The sequence below is a fragment of the Sorex araneus genome, chromosome 1 (genome assembly GCF_027595985.1).
Source record: "Sorex araneus isolate mSorAra2 chromosome 1, mSorAra2.pri, whole genome shotgun sequence".
Lineage (NCBI taxonomy): Eukaryota > Metazoa > Chordata > Mammalia > Eulipotyphla > Soricidae > Sorex > Sorex araneus.
The window spans coordinates 81,140,307-81,162,538 of record NC_073302.1 but is presented as its reverse complement, the minus strand read 5'-3'; the positions used below and the strand labels follow the sequence as shown (position 1 = coordinate 81,162,538).

Genomic DNA, 22,232 nt, shown 5'->3' with positions numbered 1-22,232 from the left:
GTCCTTTGGCCTTTTCCCCTTTCAGGAGCATGGCGACCACCACCGTTTAGAGCCAACTGGACAGAGAGGTAGGAGCTTGCAGTGATGGGACACACAGGGAATCTCGCAACTGGGGGGTGGGGCAGAACTGGCTCTGCCTCCTGCCCAAATGAGACACCGAGCGGCCGCCCACGAACAGTTACCCTGCTCCTGAACAGTCACGATCCCAGAGGCACACAAACCAATCTTGGAATGCAGCGGCTGCTGGCAGAAATACCTTTGAACTTAATACCAGAATCCCAAAACTGGGTGGCCACTTTCACGACTGTGCAACATCATATGCTCTTTGTTATCGACAATAGAAAACATATGATCTAATGATGACATTCCGACAGGTCTGACTGTTGGGGGGAAAACTCCAAATAATGATAGTGAGTTTTCTGTCGAAAATTGAATATAATCAAAGTTAGGAGAGAGTAAAGTGAAAATCATCTGCCACACAGGCAGAGGGGGAGTGGGAGAGAGGTATGCTGGGGTTCTTGGTGGTGGAACATGTGCACTGATGAAGGGATGGGGGTTTGATTATTGTATGACTGAGACTTGATCCTAAAAGCCCTGGTGACTTAATTAAAAAAAAAAGACATCATGCTGAATGGGAAAAAATATTTTAACATCATGTAGCTGACAAGGGACTAATGTCCAAGATATATAAAGAACTCACACAAGCCAGGGTGACAACTTAAAAGGCTGAAGCAAATGTCTTGCAAGCACCAGGCCACAAGTGTGATTCCTGAGCACAACCAGGTGTGACCCTGGTGGCTCCAAGCGCCTGGTCCAAGCAGCACTTCATTCCTGGGCCCGAACACCAAAATGTCAACCCACCTTGCCGGGATGAATACGGCCAGGAGTGGCTCCCGGGGCTACTGAGTATTACTTGAGAGGACCATAAAAAAAAGAAATGAACCAATAACCAAGGACTGGGTAGAAGAGATGGACAGACCTTTCCCCTGATGAAGGTATATGAAAAAAATGTTTATCCATCATTTATCAGGAAACACAAATCAAAGTAACAATAAGATTATTACCTCGCACCTTAGAGTCACCCCTCTCACAGAGACCACAAACAAGTGTTGATGCTGTGGAGAAATATAAAAACTTGAATATTGCTGGTGGGACGTAAACTTTGGAACTCAGTATGAAGGTTACTACTGTAGTTAAAAATTCTCCATATAGGGGCTGGAGTGATAGCACAGCGGGTAGGGCGTTTGCCTTGCACGTGGCCGACCCGGGTTCAAATCCCAGCATCCCATATGGTCCCCTGAGCACGGCCAGGGGTAATTCCTGAGTTCAGAGCCAGGAGTAACCCCTGTGCATCGCCAGGTGTGACCCAAAAAGCAAAAAAAAAAAAAATCTCCATATAAACCTCCAATACCATTCCTTAGTACTTATCCTCGAAACACAAATTTGGGGCAGAGTATATAGTGGTTAAGGAGTTTGCCTTGCATGCTGCTTACCCTGGTTTGACCCCTCGAACAGCACATGGTTCTCCAAGCACCTCCAGGAGTGATCTCTGAAAACAGAGATAGAAGTGGCCCCAAACCACCCCCTCATTCAAACAACAAAAAAATGAGAAAAGATATGTGCACTCCATGTTCAGTGAAAACTATTCTCAATAGCCAAGATATATAAATCACCCAGGTACCCAACAACAGATGAGTGGGTAAGGAAACAATACTATATATGAAAAGATAAAATCCTGCCATTTTTGACAACTTGGGTGGCATTGGAGGATTTAAGACTGAACAAATTAAGACAAGCAGAAAAAGACGAGTATTTGATCATCTCACTCATATGTGGACTATAAAGGAAAAAAATCAAGAGAACAGATGGAAACAATTTAACACTAACCCTCAGATTTGTACCACAGAACTTAGGGTACCAGATGGGGTCATCCATAGGTGGTACAAAGCAGGAAGATCAACATAACTTTTCAATAATCTACAATGACGTGAACCAACATTAACCGCAATAAAAGAGGAAAAACTAAAAAAACAGAAAAGGCTGGGAAATAACACCAAAGGACTGTCTTTAGGGAATAAAACAGAGCAGAGGTTTTAAAACTCTCTCTCTCTCTTTCTCTCTCTCTCTCTCTCTGGTGAAGTAAGATAATTTTTACTGAAATTTATTTAGAAAGACGTGAGCAAAAGAAAGATGTGAAAAGACAGAAAGAAGGAAAATGCGTTCAAGAGAGAACACGGACAACAAAGAGACAGAGACAAGCAAGCAAGACACATCCTCAAGTGTATTCCATATTTTTAAAAAAACACACCAAACATTACTTTTCTAGGATTTTTTGTTTGGTTTTTTGGGCCACACCCAGCAGTTCTCAGGGTATGCTCCTGGCTCTGTGCTCAGGGATCATTCCTGGCTGGGTTGGGGGTAGTGATGTGGGGTGTTGGGGATGGAATCCAGGTCAGCTGTGTGCAAGGTAAGCATCTTTGCCCACTGTACTACCTCACTGGCCCCAATTCTGTAGTTTTTAAGATTCTCTCAAATATATATATATATATGTATATATATATATATATATTTATATATATAACCCAGAATAGCAAAAGACAAAGATATTCAAATGAAATGGCCATATACAAAGTTAGTCATAGACAATGGTTTCTGCTCATAGAGACAAATCAAATATCTACTCTTAAATAATCTAGTCAAATGGGAATGGCTCCTCTACCAATCAGGCCTGTCCCCCCAAAAGCTATGAAAAAGTGTTTGCTTGACAAGTAACACTAATTGTCTTACATTCAGATGGTAACATTTGCTTCCGAATTGCTTCCCCTACCAGTTCTTTAACTTTCTTCTTAAGATCTCTGCTGGTTTTCTTATAGAAATAAAGATCTTTTTCCAACTGCTGAATTTTATCTTCATATGTCTGTAAAGTTTCCACAATGCCTTCCCCATCTTGTTCTGTAAAACAGAAAGTTCCATTTGAAGCCAGTCAGAGCAAGAAGGATAAACACCGGGTGATGTCACAAGTTATCCAAGGATAACAACCCTCTGACTTTGATCCCAACACAGGCTCTCAAAGTGTGGAGATCTCCAAGGTGGCTGAGGGTTAGGAGAGGAGAGAAAGAGACAGAAGGACGGTGGAGATTCTGCATCACTTCTGTGGTAGTGATGGTGAAGTGACTTTGTATTCCATAAACGCTAACTGTTAGCACAACTGTAGCCAAGTCACATACAATAATAAATAATAAAATCAACCTTAAATAAATGATTGAAAATTACGTCCTAACATATATTTCAAAGGTCAGAGCATGTTACACATATTGGTTAACTTAATGGGTTTGTTTTCAGCTACAGTTTGGATTCTTGCACCTGTTTTAAAAAAACATTTTTTTTAATTGAGGCAGATCGATTGTATAGAGGGTAAGACTCTTGCCTTGCACACACCCAACCCGTTAAATCCCCAGCACCACATATGGTCCCCTGAGCACTGCAAGGTGTGATCTCTCAGCCAGAGTCATAAGTAAGGTCTGGACACCACGGGGTGTGACCCAAACCCAACACAACAAAATTTGGTGAGGGAGGGCATAGCCAATGATGTCAGGGCTTACTACAATCAGGAGAACCTGGTGGTGCCGGCTTTCACAACACAATTTCAAATCCACTCTTTTTATATTGGCAAGTTTACAGAATAGTTCAATTTGTTTCTTCTGTTGTAACTGGCTATTTTTTTTAATGCTTTTTGGGTCACGCCCAGTGATGCTCAGGGGTTACTCCTGGCTCTTCATTCAGGAATTACTCCTGGAATTGTTCAGAGGACCATATGGGATGCCAAGGATTGAACCTGGTCCGCCATGTGCAAGGCAAATGCCTTCCCCTCTGTACTATCACTCCAGCACCAATAACTGGCTATTTTATAAAATTTTTATATAAAGATATTTTTTGTCTGATGATCTTGTTTTAAATTTAACATGGGAAATTCCCATAAAATATATTTCATATAGAGTTATCTAATGTGTGCCCTATATCCAGTTGAAATTAAAAAAATATCAGTTATTAACATTTTTAGTCTGACCTTATGAAGAACTTGTGTAGCTATAGAAATGAGTGATGTCTGTTAAGTATTCTCATTTGAGATACAATATCACTCCAAAATATTTTTGATTCTGTTAGGGCTTGAGAAAGAATACAGGTGTTACACTGTCTTGCATGCAGCCACCCTAGTTCAGTCCCCAGCACATGTCCCCAAGTGCCATCAAAAGTGGCAGGAGCAGCACTACATTCTCTGGCTCTGGTTTCAACTCTCAGACACCAGGAGGGCTGTCAGGCCTTGTGAGCCTGCCAAAAAGGAGCCCCCCAAAATTCTATCACTTCAGAGGCTTAGGAACAAAATAAGAAAAGAAGAACATAAAAATAAGGAATAAAATAAGGTAAGTAAATGAAAGGACATATAGGTCCTGTTACGGAAATCCTAACACAAGTGACTGCTACTTAACTCTAAGAATTAACTTAAAATGTCCCTAACCACTCAAACATATGAATTTCTGTTTTTTAGTTATTTATGTTGCTGCTTCTAAATTCTTTTAAACCCATTTCCTGCTACCGAGTCTTAAGGATCAAGACTAAAGGGACCTGAAAGAAGGCTCATGGCTGAAGGCTTTGCACGTGGGAGGCCTGGGTTCAGGCCACAGCACTGCACAGTCACAAGTACCACTAGGAGGCACTCCCAATCACCCAGAACCAGATTCAGCCCTTTAGCACAGCAGGATTGGCCAAAACAAACAAACAAACAAACAAACAAACAAACAAACAAACAAACAAACAAACAAACAGAAAAATGAAGACCCAGCAGCAATGAAGCAGCTTGGACTGAATCAGCCCCATCAGTGCCCGGAGTGATTCTGGGGTAGCAGCCACAGCCCAGGGAACGATGTTCCAGCTCTTTCCACACCAGAACTGACAGCTGAACTAACCAATAGCAGCATATGTCCACTAGTGGTAGACTGATTTTTTAAAAATTGAAGTAACTATCTCTATCATTGTCATCCCGCTGCTCACTGATTTGCTTGAGCGGGCACCAGTAACGTCTTCATTGTGAGATTTGTTGTCACTGTTTTTGGCATGTTGAATACACCACGGGGAGCTTGCCAGGCTCTGCCTTGCGGGTGAGATACTCTCGGTAGCTTGCCGGGCTCTCCGAGAGGGGCAGAGGAATCGAACCTGGGTCAGCCGCGTGCAAAGCAAACTGCTACCCGCTGTGCTATCACTCCAGCCCAAATTAAAGTAACAATATATTATAACATTATATCAAGTATGCATCATTAAAAATCACTGTGTAACTTACAAATATTTCATGGTTAGATATGTGTGAGTCTCTGGATTCAATCTCAAGCCAAAAAGATATTAGCATATATTTACTACATTAAGCTCACTACTAAGAAGTAACTGTCTACACCAATATGTCACAATACAAATGTCCACTTACGTCCATTTTCCTACTACCCTCCTTCCTCCTTCCCTTCTGGTAATCACTACTTGGTCACTTTTTTTTGTTTGTTTGTTTGTTTGGGGCTACACCTAGCACTGCCAACGGCTCACTCCTGGCTCTGCACTTCCAGATTACTCCTAGTAGTTGTGGGGACCATACATGGTGCGGGGGGGCTGAATCTGGGTCAGCTGCATGCAAGGTTGTTTTATATTTCCAGCCCTTCTACTTGGTCTGTTAAGGGTAGACAAAGATAAAACTTTAATGTAGAAAATTTACAATCTATTGAAAAATATAACAAATAACCATAAATCTGACAGCCCAATAATTACAATTTTGTGACAAGGAAGTGTTTTAAATACCATATATTCTGGAGAAACAAACTTTTTAACTGTTCGTCACAGAACCTGAAGTTGCTCCATATTTCTAGAGACTAAAGGAACAACAAACTTCCAGTATGGAAGCAGGCAAAAGGGGCGGAAATGTAAGCATGAGATAAGTACATCAGAGTCAACCATGCCAACATGTAACCAAAACACCACAGCCTGTGTAAGGAGCACCAATTTGTCCAAGTCTTTAAGTGATCCAATTCCACTTGGATCACTTTAAGAGATCAATCCTCACCCCCTTCCCCAGCGCCCCCTTACAGCTCCCTTCGTATGACCAACAAGAAGGGGCAGGTACCTTTGAAATGATGTAGCAGTAGCTGCAGTTTTTGCTCATGTTCCTTTTGCTGGAGAGTCAGTCTCCGGTCACACCGCACTTTCAGATGTTCCAGTGCAGATTCCAACTCACGAACAATATTATCCTTTTCTAGAACCTTCATTTTAATATCTTCATTCTGCAACTGCAGTTTTCGTTCACTTTCTCGCAAATTAACAACCTAGAAATGACATTATTTGACTTACTAAGTAGCATGTCTTAAATAGCCTAACGTAATAAACTAAACTACTTAAGTTTCATAAGATAAACTTCTTTAATAACCATGGTATAACTAGGCAAATTTTTTGCCTATTTTTTATCACCTTCCACGAAACAATACAACCATTGAAATTTGTTGGGATTCTCTATTGTGGATTTAAAATTATCACTTAAAATATAATGTTGCCAAAGGTAATAGAAATGAAGAGCAGGAGAATTGGTCTGTAGCAAGAAGCCTAGTGGAGGGCACACTATGACAGTGATGGAGGGAAGTGGTCCCCTGCTGGAAGGTGGTAAAGTGTTAGGCATGAAACCCTATCAGCAACAGTACTGTAAACCACAGGACCTAAAAGAAAAAAATGGTGACTGCACAGAAGCAGGATGGGGAAGGTGGAGACAGGAGAGCAACTGGGGATATTGGTAGAGGGAAGTGGACACTGGTGAAACCCAGTCATGAATGACTTTGTTCATGGTGTCTCAATAAAAATAAATAAAAATATAATGCTGCTCTAATAATCAGTATTCTATCATGACTAACTTCACATTACTAATTCTTTAATTCTATGTCTCTAATATTAGAAGATATGAAAACTAAAGTTCTAGTAACACTGAATTAATTCTTGCTTTAATTTTAAAATGGATATTTTATAAGTGATAGCATTTTTTAAAACTAGTAGTTTGTTCTAGGTTGTGCATTTATTCCATTGGGCTATTCTTTGTACTCATAAAAAGTAAAAACCACTTCAGATAATGTCTGTGACTCAGAACCTATTAATACCTTGTTATTTATGAATAACCTTGTTTTTCAGGGAAAAAATGCTTGATTCTTTATAGAGATCTCAGGATCAGAAAAACCACTGGCATTGGTCTGGGTGCTTCAGGCAATCCCCCTTGCTCTAAATGTCTTATAAACATTGTCTATACAAAACTCCCAGCTTTTCACTGCCCTCCACACATACGCACAGTCACGTACTCTCATCAAAACTAGTGGCTCACTGTTGACACTAATTATCCAAAAGACCATGTAGAATATTTCTATTTATCTTTGTCTAATAGAATTATACCTTTATTTTAAAATTATTTGTTTAATGATTTATAATATCTTGATGATATTTTAAAAAGATATAGTTCTCAATGGGCTGGAACGATAGCACAGCGGGTAGGGTGTTTGCCTTGCAGGTGGCAGACCCGAGTTTGATTCCTCCACCCTTCTTGGAGAGCCCGGCAAGCTACTGAGAGTATCTCGCCTGCACAGCAGAGCCTGGCAAGCTACCCGTGGCATATTTGATATGCCCAAAACAGTAACAAGTCTCACAATGGAGACGTTCCTGGTGCCCACTCGAGCAAATCAATGAGCAATGGGATGACAGTGATACAATGATAGTTCTCAATACTGTGAAACATCTCCGCATCAGTTAACTGTCAAATTAGTATCTGATATTTTCACTGTTATTAAGTATATTCACTTTAATGCTAAAATCTATTATGTCACTAATGAACCACTACATTTCCATTTCAACTAACAGGATATAAATGAGAAAGTCTGCCAAGTACTCCCAGTCTACAGCAGCCTACTGCAGGGGAAGCCAGATGACGGGCACTTGACTTTTATGGATGCTGAGCAACAACAACCAAATCTACAAAACATAACTAAATGGTGATTGAGAGATACAACTTAAATTTTTTAGAAAACATTTTAGGGCTAGATGATGGCTCCAGAAGTAGCATACATGCCTTGCATGTGTCAAGTCCTGTTTAAGTCCAGGTACTACATGCTATCCCCACTACAGCTCAACTGAATGTGACCCTGGTGGCCTAGAACACATAGGGTGTGGCCCTTATTTAGGTCACTGTTATCCTGTTGCTCATCGATTTGTTCGAGCGGGCACCAGTAACGTCTCTCATTGTGAGACTTGTTACTGTTTTTTATTTTTAAAAAAAGCTTAAAAGGTCCTATTTTAAAAGGCTCTTCAACTTAAGAAATTCCACATTTAGGGGGCTGGAGCGATAGCACAGTAGGTAGGGCATTTGCCTTGTATGCGGCAACCTGGGTTCGATTCCCAGCATCCCATATGGTCTCCTGAGCACCGCCAGCTTTCATTCCTGAGTGCATGAGCCAGAAGTAACCCCTTTGCATCGCCGGGTGTGACCCAAAAACCAAAAAAAAAAAAAGGAAAAGAAAAGAAATTTCGCATTTGGGGCAAATAACCAAACACAATAGCCTCTCAGTATCTGTGCTGCAAATAATGCCCAAAAGGGGAGGGGGAGGGCTGTGAGAAAGAGGGAGTAGGAGAGGGAGGGAAATGAGGAGGGGGTAAGGAGGGAGAGGGAGATGTGAAGAGAGAGAAAGAAGAAAGGTGACTGCCATAGAGGCAGGCTGGGGTGTAGGGGGCAGGAGGGATAGGGGATATTGGTGGTAGGAAATGTGCACTGGTGGAGGGATGGGTATTGGAACATTATATGACTGAAACTCAATCATGAAAGCTTTGTAAATGTATCTTATGGTGACAAGGTGATTCAATTTAAAAAATAATATGTTAATAAAATTTAAAAATATAGGGGCCGGAGCGATAGCACAGTGGGTAGGGTGTTTGCCTTGCACGCGGCCGACCCGGGTTCGATCCCCGGCATCCCATATGGTCCCCCAAGCACTGCCAGGAGTAATTCCTGAGTGCAAAGCCAGGAGTAACCCCTGAGCATCGCTGGGTGTGACCCAAAAAGCAAAAAAAAAAATTAAAAATATATATTCTGCATTTGGATAATTACAAGCTTTTATATGACAGCATTCAATACTGTAAAGAGAAATGATGCAAAAAAAATCTGTGGCCATACCATCAAATCTTTAGGCTTTTTTTTTTTTTGGTCTGTTTTTGAGACACACCCAGATGTACTTCTAACTCTGGGGAACCCTACGCAGTGCTGGGAACTGAACCCAGGTTGGCCACATAGAAGGCAAACAACTTACCCCCCTACACTAATTCTAAAACATTATATAAGTATCTTGGTCTTACATGAGAACATTCTGTCCCTCAAAAACAAACCTTATTGAAATATCTGAAAAGAATAGCTCTAATCTCAACAGGATTCAGGCAAATCAGTTTTTCTAAGACATTTGCTTCGCTCTGAGAGAGGCTGGAAAATGAAGCACTGAGTGAGTTCTGGCGACTCCGGATACTTTCATTCTTGTATTCAATTGCAGCTTCCAAAGCTTCAATCCCTTCTTCAAGTTGGAAAAGGACATGTTCTTCCTGGATATAATAAAAATCACTCATTTTTAATGAAAAATATTCTTAGGACTTGGCAAATATTAAGACCTCAGTAGTTTTTAGTCTAAGGGACAGTACCAGCCTATTAAATGCAAATATAAAGTAACATTTCAGTGATTGCTATGCACACAATGCACTCTACACACAGACACACACACACACACACACATCCTAGCAATAAACCTTCCAACTAAGCAAAAGTTTAGGTAAATTATAAAGTGCCCCAGGTCATAAAAAGTGATCACCAAGGAATACAGTAACAAGGCCCAGTCCACAGAATTAGCAGTACTAGCACATATCTCCCTCCACAGTTCTTAAAGTACATATATGTGCCATTTAGAACTAGAGACTTCCCAAAGTATATCATCTTTAAGGCTGAATCAAAACACTATAATGCTAGGAGGAAAGAAATTGGTTTTTTAAAATAGTAGTATTTGAGGATATGCTATACTTCATAAAATTCCTATGAGAAGTCACTAGAGGTAAAACAGAGGCAATAGAAATGGTAGCAAGTGGCGAGAGCAATAGCACAGTGGATAGGGTGTTTGCCTGGCATGTGGCCAACCTGGTTTCAATTCCCAGCATTCACATGGTCCCCTGAGCACTCCAGGAGTGATTCCTGAGCACAGAGCCATGAGTAAGCCCTGAATACTGCCAGGTGTAGCCCCAAAAGTAAAATAAAAATGTTAGTAAAACAGAGACCAGAACAATAGTCTAGCAGAGTAGGCACTTGCCTTGCATGCAACTCGCTGACCTGGGTTTGATCCCAGGCACCCCATATAGTCCCCAGATCCTAGGCATCCCAGGATCCTAGGCATCCCCCGAGCACTGCCAAAAGTGATTTCTGACTGCAAAGCCAAAAAAACAAAACAAAAAAAACCCAAAAATGGTAAAAACAATTGTGTTTATGGGGGAGCCACACTGAGTAGTGTTCAGGGCTTACTCCTGGCTGTGTGCTCAGAGATCACTCCCGCTGACACTCGGGAGGCCATAAGTCGTGCCAGGGATCGAACTGGGGTTGGCTGTATGCAAGGCAAGCACTTTTGCTTAGCCCCATACTCTCTCTGGTCCCAGTGGAACAATTTTTTCAAATATCATGACATATTTCCTTTTGATAAGTCCGTAGAAAATCTAGTGGCTCTCTGAACTACCTAAATAACAGGTCATTTGTGAGGGGGGAGGCCAGGACTCTAAATCTCTGATAATTTATTATTTAGGACTCGCCCAGGTTTAGATGTTCGTGTCTGGCTAACTGTATGAGGCAGAAAGCACCTCAGTGTTAAGCAGCTCGAGGCAGACTGTCCTGCACGAACTGTGTCTACTGTTCACCACATCACACACCATACTGGTGAAACTCAGTGTCTGTTGTATTGGTAAAGAAAGTCATTGCTGGTAAGTCTTGTTTACATGACCCAAGTGTCTCTCTCCTTTCCACAACATTTCAAAGAAAAACAATGTCAATATTCTTTGTGTGGGCCAGGATGTGTGGCGGTGGGGAGGGAGGCTGGAGGCACACCCAGCAGTGCTCAGGGCATACTTCTGGGTCTGTGCTCAATGATCACTCCTGGGGGGTTCAAGGGGACTATATGTGGTGCCAGGAATCACACCCAGGTCTGCTGAGTACAAGGCAAGTGCCCTATTCTCTGTACTATGCTCCAGCCCCCAATGTCAACATTTCTAATTTACCTAAAGAATTCAAGGTCACACTACAGCACCTTTACTGTAATTCTGGGGAAATTTTGTCATTATATAATATGTTCCACTGAGAACTGGGCTGGAGCGATAGTACAGCGGTTGGGCGTTCACCTTTCACAAGGCCGACCCGGGTTCCATTCCTCCGCCCTCTTGGAGACCCCGGCAAGCTACCAAGAGTATCAAGCCCGCGAGGCAGAGCCTGGCAAGCTACCCGTGCGTATTGAATATTGGATATGCCAAAAACAGTAACAATAAGTTTCTCAATGAGAGACATTACTGGTGCCCGCTCGAGCAAATCGATGAGCAATGGGATGACAGTGACAGTGATAAGTTCCATTGAGAGGTCGAATAATTTGTTTCATAATCACTCCAAAAGGAATAAAATAATACTCACCTTTTAAAGAAAAACAAATTCTGAGAGGTACTTAGGTAAATAAGAGAAACAATAATATATAATTAGGGGCTGGAGCAATAGCACAGCGGGTAGGGCATTTGCCTTGCACACGGCCAACCCGGGTTCGATTCCCAGCATCCCATATGGTCCCCTGAGCACCGCCAGGAGTAATTCCTGAGTGCAAGAGCCAGGAGTAACCCCTGTGCATTGCCTGCCAGGTGTGACCCAAAAAGCAATATATATATATATATACATATATATATGTATATATATATATATGTAATTAAGTTATTCAAAGAACATACTAGACTTTTGAATGCTTATTTTGATAACATTTTACAAAGAATATGGGAAGCATTTGTTAATTATAGTGGGAACAATATGGCACAAATTTAGTTTTTATAGTTTCTAAATAAGAAAACCATAATAATCTGAAGCTAGCCCACCCAGTGAGGTTGCAATGTATCAATACTTATGGTTCCCTCTTCCTGTGGTCCCCAACAGTAGTGGACAAGGACAAGATGAATGGCAATGGGAAACTGTCCTGGGACTAGAACTTTCTACAATCAAACTACAGATGATGTTGTTTGAGTTGTCTATGCTTTATCACATAACCCTGTTTTTCAGACTTTAATGTACTCCGAGGATCTTGTTAAAATAATGGATTTATAATTCAGCGATTCTGGGGGTGGGGGTTCCGAGGCTCTGCAACTCTAGCAAGTTCTCGAGTGATGGTGTCACTGCGGGTCCAGTGGTCACAATGAGAGCCACAAAGACCTAGAGCAGTTATCTGCAAACATTTGAGAACAAATACCCTATCAGTAAAAACGGCAACGGCTAGTGAGTAACAATACCTTATAAATGAACAATGTACACACACACACACACACACACAGAACCACAGCTGGTGGTGCTCATGGCTTACTCTTGGCAGTGCTCAGGGAACATATGTGCTCAGTGCCATGGATTAAGTTCTGGTAGGCTTTAAACACTGTACTATCTCTCTGGCCTCACATCTAAGTCAGTCATATGTATCTTCTAATTCTTTAAAAGGAGGCAAAGTTTACAGGATGAAATAAACATACTAATTCTTGTACTTCGTTTCTGTGATTGGCTGACGAGGCAACTCTGCATTACTAGAAAAATAGAGTTAAAGTAGTTTTATAAAATTTTCAGTTCTAAGGTTTCTCAAAAGAGGTGAAGTGCATAATATAAACTGTTGAGTAATTCTATACTAGTAAAGTGATCTAAAATATTTGATTTTCCATTAACTAATATAATTAGAAAATTTTGTTTTTGCTCTGGGGCCATACCCAGTGGTGCCCAGGGCTCACTCAGGGGTCCCTCCTAGTGTTCTCTGGGGACCATATGTGGAACTAACGGCGAGGGCAGGGCTCCAGATTGAGAGGCCACAGAGCAGTGTGTGTCTAGGAGCCACCTGCCACTTGCAGTGGCGCACCAGTCCCTCAAACCAGTTCAGAAGGTCCCGAAATGGTGCAGTATTCCCACCATTAAAGCCAAAATAATGTAGGTTTTGATTATACTATTCCATGTGGAATAAAACTTACATGTTAGTTGATTATGATAATGGGATTTCTTTGCTCTTCTGCCAATTTGCCCATTTCCATCTCAATAGCTTACTTTAAGGACATTCTATCTAAAATGGCCACCTCCATTACACTGACCAACACATACAACGTTTTTCATAATGTATCTCTTCAAGTGTTTTGTTGTTGTTTTGATTTGGGGGCCATCCGCAGTGATGCACAGGGGCTACTCCTGGTGGTGCCAGGCATAGAACTGAGCCAGCTGCGTGCAAGTACTTTAACTTTGTACTATTGCTCCAACACTTGTAATACATCTCAAGATTCTAAGCCATAGATACTGCCTTAAAGGGTCTTCTTTCAAATGAGCTCTACATCATTGGTAAAACAATATGAGTAGATGGATTATTTTATCTGTAACTTGCTTTTCTATGTTCACTAGGGTTAGAGTTTTCTTATATTTCATTACCCCATATAGAGTATAAATTTCTCAAGTGAAACATAATTCTCTGTACCTTTTAAACAGCACTGGGAAGGCAAGAACTTATTAATATGTACATGTTTTCCTTTAACTTAGGCTCTAGTTTCAAATCTACAAACTTTGGAATTCCAATTTAATAACCTTGGGAAGATAGTTTCATGTCCTTCTCTTCTTGAAACCCAAGACACAACTCATGCTTCCGTGGAAGCAAAGGCTTCCAATGCCATGTTCCACCCCTTCCCAGTCAAGTCTATGATTCTTTTCATATGAGCAGTAACCTAGTATCATTAAATTCTTTCTCTTTTTCTTTCTAAACTCTCTCTTCTCTAGCTTGCTCTAATCTGAAACACTACAGTATTTCAAAGGTGCATGATTCTTAGCTACTCACTTTCTCTTAGAAATATTCTCTTGCTTTGTAATGACAGTACACCAACTTGGGGGGAAATTTTAGGATAAAGACAGTACAGAGGGTAAGGTGCTTGCCTTGCCTGCAGTTTACCCAGGTTTAATCTCTGATCTCTGAAATCACATATGGTCCCCTGAGCCCCATCAGGAGTGAACCCTGAGCACAGATGGTATGGCCCAAGACTGAGAGGGAAAGGAGGAGAGGGAGAGAAGGAGAAAGGAAGAGAGGAAGAGAGGGAGGAAAGCGGAGGGTAATGGAGGGCAAGGGAGGGAGAGAAAGAAGGAGGGAGGGAAGGAAGGAGGGAGGGAAGGAAGGAAGGTAGGAAGGAAGGAAGGAAAGAAGGAAGGAAAGAAGGAAAGAAGGAAGGAAGGAAGGAAGGAAGGAAGGAAGGAAGGAAGGAAGGAAAGAAGGAAAGAAGGAAGGAAGGAAGGGAGGAAGGAAGGAAGGAAGGAAGGAAGGAAGGGAGGAAGGAAGGAAAGAAGGAAGGAAGGAAGGGAGGAAGGGAGGAAAGAAGGAAGGAAGGAAGGGAGGAAGGAAGGAAAGAAGGAAGGAAGGAAGGGAGGAAGGAAGGAAGGAAGAAGGGAGGGAGGAATGAAGGAAGGAAGGAGGGAGGGAGGAAGGGAGGAAGGAAGGAAGGAGGGAGGGAGATTTCAGGACAAAACATTCAACATTGGAAATGAAAATAAACAAGTAGAACTGCATCAAATTAAAAAACTTCTGCAAAGTGAAAGAAATCTGTATAAAAATGAAACCTTTTACTGACTGGGAGGAAATGTTTGCACATCATCTGCCATACAAAACTGATATCCAGATTATGCAAAGAATTCATAAAGCTCAAAAGAAACCAACCAACCAGACAAGAAGTACAGACAACCCAGTAAGAAACTTGGAGAAGATCTGACTAGGCACTTCTCCAGAGAAGACAGACAGATGGCCAAGAGACATGTGAAAACTTGTTCATCATCTCTTACTACCAGAGAAATGCAAAGTGAAGGCACAGTGAGCCGTCATCTCACACCTGTGAGAAGGGACATTATCTGAAAGAGAAGAAACAGGTGTTGGCAAGGATGTGCAAAAGGTGGGAATGAAAATGGATGCAGATATGATGGAAAAATACAACCTTGTTATCTCACTTCTGTGTATTTACCAACAACCAAAAATAAAAGCCAAAAAGATAAAACCCCACCAAACCCACTCCTGCAACATTATGTACAATAGTTGTACTTAACTGCTGCCAACTGGTAATAAAAATCAATATATGCACATATATGCAATGGAATAACTTCAACTATTAAAAAAAACAGATGATGCCAGATATATAGCTCAGTGGAAGATCATTTTGCTCCTCGTGTGTGAGTCTCTGGGTTTAATCCCCAGTACCACAAAGAAGTAAATAAAAGACTAAACCCTGCCATTTGCAACAACACAGACAGATCTAGAGTGTGCTACACTTAGTGAAACAAGCCTGCTGGAAAAAACAAACATACGATTTTGCTCCACGGCAGAGCCTGGCAAACTACCCGTGGCATATTCGATATGCCAAAAACAGTAACAAGTCTCATAATGGAGACGTTGCTGGTGCCCACTTGAGCAAATCGATGAATAATGGGACGACAGTGCTACAGTGCCACGATTTTGCTCATAAACAGGAAAAAAATCAATTTAAAAATAAGCATTTTGACTCTAAGACTAAAGTCTTAGAATAGAACAGGAAGAGGGGATAAATTGGGTAAAAGGGATCAACTGAGGGCTGAGGCGATGCCAAAAGAAGCTGAACTATACACTGGGCGCACTGAGGACTGTGTCCCAGTCCCAGCACCACCAGGCCCCAGGTCCTTCTGGTTGGGGTCCCTGAGTTCTCCAGCACTGCGGACCAAAGCAGCAGCTCCCAGGACCTTGTCCTGAGCCATCAGGTCCACATCACCCAGCTGAAGGCAGCTGGAAATGTGCATCAGGCCCCTGAACATGCCAGGGAGGGCCCCTGTCCCCCCAGGAGGGATGTTACATAATGAAAGAAAAACTGGAATTTTGTTATATTTTTGAAACCGAAGTTACACTGCATTGTAGCATTATATAAAAAGTTTCAGGGGCTGGAGCGATAGCACAGTGGGTAGGGTGTTTGCCTTGCAAGCGGTCAACCCGGGTTCGATTCCCAGCATCCCATATGGTGCCCCGAGCTGGGGGGGGAGGGGCGTTATTCCTGAGTGCATAAGCCAGGAGTAACCCCTGTGCATTGCCAGGTGTGACCCAAAAAGAAAAATAAAAGAAAAAATTTCAGGAATGCGTCATTGAAATTCAAGATATACTACATTAAACTCATCACGTATATACATTACTGTATATGCTACGTTAAGTTATTCACTAAAAGCCAATTTCTTTTTATCACTATACAAATAGCATTTAAAATTTTTATTTATTTTGGGGCCACACCAGGCTATGCTTAGGGCTTACTCCTGGTTCTGTGCTCAGTAATCACTCCTAGTAGAGCTCAAGACCATCTGTAGTGCCAGGGATTGAACCCAGATCTGCTGAGTTAAAGGCAAGCATCCTACCCACTGCACTCTCTTGCAAGCACTTTGGGTCGTTTTGTTTTGCTGTTACACCTGGCTCTGTTGGTGGAGTTCAGATAATCCTATGCCCTGCTGAAGACAGAACACGTGTTATGTTATGCGTGTTATGTTATGCGTGCAAGGCAAGAAAGAGCCCGACCTCCTATATGATCTCTTCAGCCTACAATGGCATATTTCATAACTGGCTTATTTTACTAAGCATAATACACTCTATATCCAACCATGTTGTTGCTAGAAGCAAGATTGCATCTTTTAAAAGAGTTTAATGGTCTTCATTGTGTACATCTGCTACACCTTCTTTACCCAATTACCTGTCTCTAGACAGCGCCCACTTCTTGTCTATTATGAATAATGATGCAGTACATGTGGGGCTGCAAATGTTTCTGAATTAGGTTTTTGGGGCCACACTCGGCTGTGCTCAGGGATTACTCCTGGAGGGGCTCAGGAGACCATAAGGAGTTCGAGCGATCAAACCCAAGTGAACCATGGGCAAACAAGTGCCCTCCCCACTGTGCTATCTCTCTGGCCCTGTATTTTTCAGGAGGTGTAAATACACAGATGAGGGATAACTAGATCATACTTCTAAATTCTTGGAAAATTTCCACATTGTTTTCCATAAGGCCTGCACCAGTTTACTTTCCCACCTGCTGGGTGCAAAGGGGTCCTCTTTTTCACATCCTTGCCAACACTGGTTTCTTGTCTTTTGGATAGCAGCCATTCTTGTAGGTGTGAAGTGATATCTCTTTATGGTTTTGCATTTCCCTAATAACAAAAGAAGATGTACATGTTTTCATGTGCCTCTTGGTCATGTATATGTCTTCTTTGGAAAGTGTCTGCTCAGTTTTAATGAGGCTGTTTCTTCAGTTTCATGAGTTTTTATTTTGGATATCAATCCACTGTAGGGCATATGATGTGTCCTCTCCATTCCACAGGATGTCAAATAATGTTGCTGCATGTTTTTTTACTGTTATATTTTAAAATTAAAATCATACATTTTAGTTTGATGTTAACAGAACTGGATTTTCAATGGTGAGCTCAACAGAGTACATCACAGCTCACCTGAAACTTACATAATGTTTTAATGCAATACTACACAAACAAACTGTCTCTGATAGAGAAAGTATACAGGTACAATTGTCAACTGGAGGAAAATTTGAGGAAAAGCCTAATTCTGAAGTAATTTGATAATCAAAAGTGAAATATTTTTAGTTAAAATAATTTGTGTGAGAGCCCAGGGGTGTGGTTGAGTGGCCGAGTGTGTGCTCGCAGTGGTGAGGCCTTGGTCTGACTCCCTGCACCATGCCACACTGCTGAGTACTACCCACTGGCCCCGGTGCAGTCCTCAGCCTGCAACAGTAACAATAACACCACCACTAGTAAGAACAGTGCCAGAGGACCATGACCTCCAAATGAAAACTCCCACTGAAAGGGACTTTTACTAGGATTTGAATCTGATGCACATACATGTTTGCTACTCAGTGTGGAACTTGCCACTGAACGTTGGGATGGTCTCAACCAAGGCTCCAGGAATAATGAACTCTTAATGTCCTTGGCACCTACTGAATGTAAGGAATCAGCTAGCAAATATGTGAACAGAAAAAACAGGGGCCCTCTTTGAAGAACTCAGAATCTCCCTGTGTCAGATGAAAACCCCAGCTGAGATGAGGCACACAAGCCGCACTGGTTTCTCCATCACCAGCGGTGCCAGAGAGAGGTCCACTCGGACGTGTGAGAATGAGGACATCATATTTTCTAATGAGGCACCACTTAGGGTGTCCAAGACGTGCCAGGCAAACTCATATCTGACAAAATCTCAAGGAAACAATGTTTACAAGGTTTATCATCTTTTATGTTTTCGTGACAAAGATGGAGGAAATCATCCAAGGGATCCATTATACAGCACTTCCAGCTCCAAAGAATACTGACTTACTTCAGGTGATAACACGCTACCATTTTTAAGTTTGTCATCCACACTGTCTCTTCGTTTTTGCAGTAGATCCCTTTCTTTCTGGAGGGCTTGAACTTCTTCTGAAATCTTCCTTTTCTCCTCAGCAGTGCTGCTCTGAAGCTGTACATTCTTTTCAGATAACTCTTGGTCCAACAAGCTCAAGCGAGTTGATATTTTCAAACTATCTATGTTTAACGCCTAAAAAAATACAACCAGTTAGAAATCCAGATTGTGTGAAAGCTAGGAAAAATTAAAGATTAATAAATGAATACACTTTTAATTTCTACATTATTGTTTTATTCAATGAAATTTTCTGAGGAGGTGTGCAGGGAGGGGTGTTTTCATTTTCTAAAATTACAAGAGAGTGATCTGAACTACCAAATATTTGGTATTCTCTATCACAAGACATAGGTTTTCCTAAGTAGCATGTTTTTGTTCTATTTTAAATTAAGCCTTGTGCACTGGCCTCTTCTATAGTAGAATTAATTTGGTTAAGAATTTCTAGAGGTTGGGGGCTGGAGCGATAGCACAGTGGGTAGAGCGCTTACCTTGCACATGGCCAACCCGGGTTTGATTCCCAGCATCCCTGTCGGCCCCCGAGCACCGCCAGGAGTAATTCCTGAGTGCATGAACCAGGAGTAACTCCTGAGCATCGTTGAGTGTGACCCCCCGAAAAAAAAGAATTCCTAGAGGTTAAGATCTGTTGGTTGTTTAAACATATAATTTGTTTCTATTCTTATTTTATCTGGCCATTTATATGTGGCCAGTTTATATGAAGACCCTCATTAAATTAATTTGGGTTTTTGTTGTTGTTGTTGTTTATGTAGGTCACATTTGGTAGCTGAGTGGCCACTGGGATCACATCCAGTGGTGCCGAGGAGTTGGGGGGGGGGGGACAGGGCAGTCATGGGGGATGCCTTTGCAGTATCAGAGATCGAACTCAGAATCTCAACTACACGCCAGGCATGTGTTCTGCTGTTGAGCTATCTCCCCTGCCCCTTCATTTTTAGATGATTTTATTTTTAGTATGCTTTTTTCATTAAAAAAATAATGGCTTTCGTATTCTACCATCGTGCTAGGAACATTTAAGCCCACACTGACACCCTGCTCAATCCTGCAGTCCCACAAGCCTCCCCCATCTACCTTCACCCTTTCACTCTAAGTCTTGCTCTCTAGAGTCAGCCATGCTCAAGTCTTGTAGCTATTTCTTCTAATGTTTATGCCCAGGTTTCAAATTAATTATTAACTTTAGGTATTTGTCTACTGAATGTTTTGTAAGATAAAAATTTAGCAGCTCTCTTTTTTTGGGTCACACCCGGTGATGCACAGGGGTTACTCCTGGCTTTTGTACTCAGGAATTACTCCTGGCAGTGCTTGGGGGACCATATGGGATGCTGGGAATCGAACCCGGGTTGGCCACGTGCAAGACAAACGCCCTACCCGCTGTACTATTGCTCCAGCCCCAATTTAGCAGCTCTCTATGCCTTCTTTTCTCTACTTTCCTTCTCGTCTCTCAATATAGATTAGCTTGTCCTAAATACTGTCCTAAATCAGTTTAAGTAACTTTGTGTTAGTCATGGCTGAACTATATAAAATAATTATACTTCTGATATCTTATAGCTTTTAAATATCTACATTTATACCTGTAACTAATTCTTCTCTAACAAAACTATAAAATTCCTCTCAAATTGGGTCATCTTTTTCACCCTTCTGGAAATATTTTGCTCAAAGTCTCTATTATCCTGCTCCAAACTGATTTTAGTTCCTTTAGTTTTACTAACTCAGAAACACTCTTCTCTTACACTTCTGGTAATCTTTTGCCTACCTTTGTGTTTTTTATTGTTTTTCATCTTTAGAAATTTAGTTTTTGAGTAATAGCTTTAAATTCTATTTATAGAATATAAATAAATTTGGTGGCCTTCATGCATTTAGAATTCTTTCTTAAATTTACTATTTATTTTTTTGGCATTTAGGTGACACCCATTGGTGTTCAATGGCTATTCCTAGCTCTGTGCTCAGAAGTGACCCCTGGCAGTACTTGGGGAAGCCAACTAAACTCCACAAACAAAATCAATACAGAGTGCTCAACTGACAGCAAACAGCTGAGTAAATTCTTTTATTTTTATTTTTTTTTCTTTTTTGGGTCATACCTGGCGATGCTCAGAGGTTACTCCTGGCTCATGCACTCAGGAATTACTCCTGACGGTGCTGGGGGACCATATGAGATGCTGGGAATCGAACCCGGGTTGGCCACGTGCAAGGCAAATGTCCCACCCGCTGTGCTATCGCTCCAGCCCCAGCTTAGTAAATTCTTAGACAAGGACTTAACAGTCCCATGATCAGAAATGATAATTTTCATATAAAAATGGATTTTTATACTTACTGATTCTAATATTAGAGCTTTATTATCTAATCAATTTCAACTTCATTATTATATCAAAGGCTGTAACTTTTGACTACATTAATAATACATTTTTAGAATTTTGAAAAAGAAACATATCTTCAACACTAAAAATGATTTTTTTGTTGTTTTATAGCTTTTATGCCATATCCAGGGTAGTCAGGGCTTATGCCTGGCTGTTCTTGGGTATCACTCTTGGATCCCTGGAGGGTCATATAGAATGCTAGAAACTGACCTGGGTTAGTGGCACATAAAGCAATCACCTTAAACCTTGTACTATCTCTCTGGACCCTAAAAAGGTTTTTTAAAAAAATCATGTCTTTTGTTAAAGAAACCAGGGGCCGGAGCGATAGCACAGCGGGTAGGGCGTTTGCCTTGCACGCGGCCGACCCGGGTTCGATCCCTGGCATCCCATATGGTCCCCCAAGCACTGCCAGGAGTAATTTCTGAATGCAAAGCCAGGAGTAACCCCTGAGCATCGCTGGGTGTGACCCCAAAAGCAAAAAAAAATAAAAATAAATAAAAATAAAAAAGAAACCAGCAGAGAAGAAAAAAAAAAAGAAAAAACAAAAAAATAAAAAAACAAAAGAAAAAAAAGAAAAAAGTAAAAAAAAAAAAAGAAAACAAAAGAAAAAGAAAAAAAATAAAAAAGAAACCAGCAAAGCCTTAAGATTAGCTACTAATTCATTAAAGCAAAAAATAAATTGTTTTTTGGAACAATTACATTTGCACTCCTTAGATAGCCAACAACATCTTGTTGAAATTAGAAAAGTTCTTTCTCTGGAAAACAAAAATGTTCTCATAGGCTGGAGCTAGAGTAGAAGCGTGCTTACCTGGCATGCAGCTGACCCATGCTCAATCCTCAGTACCCCATATGGTCCTCTAAACTCTTCTAGGAGTGCTCCCTGAGCACAGAGCCAGAAGTAAACCCTGGGCACAGCCAAGTGAGGCCTCCAAAACAAACATTTCCTCCTCAATCCTACTATACTCTCTCCAGTCCACTGAACTAATTTATATACGGCGTGAGATCACTGTGCAAGGATCATTGTTACATTCTTTTGCGTGTAGTTTCCCAACACCACTCATTATACAGCCTCTTCTTCCTTGACTTATGCTCTTTATTCATTGTT

The 22,232-nt window shown here is 41.3% G+C and overlaps 1 protein-coding gene across 1 annotated transcript in view; it reads right to left on the bottom strand.

Moving 5' to 3' along the window:
* Positions 1-22,232, bottom strand: part of KIF27 (kinesin family member 27) — a 129,390-nt gene that overhangs the window by 2,492 nt on the left and 104,666 nt on the right. Inside the window, exons 14-17 of the mRNA XM_004600099.2 lie at positions 18,684-18,899; positions 9,439-9,645; positions 6,161-6,359; positions 2,788-2,952 (exon numbers count right to left, since the gene is read on the bottom strand). Coding sequence (XP_004600156.2) covers positions 2,788-2,952; positions 6,161-6,359; positions 9,439-9,645; positions 18,684-18,899 — 787 coding nt within the window. The remainder of the gene's footprint in view (positions 1-2,787; positions 2,953-6,160; positions 6,360-9,438; positions 9,646-18,683; positions 18,900-22,232) is intronic.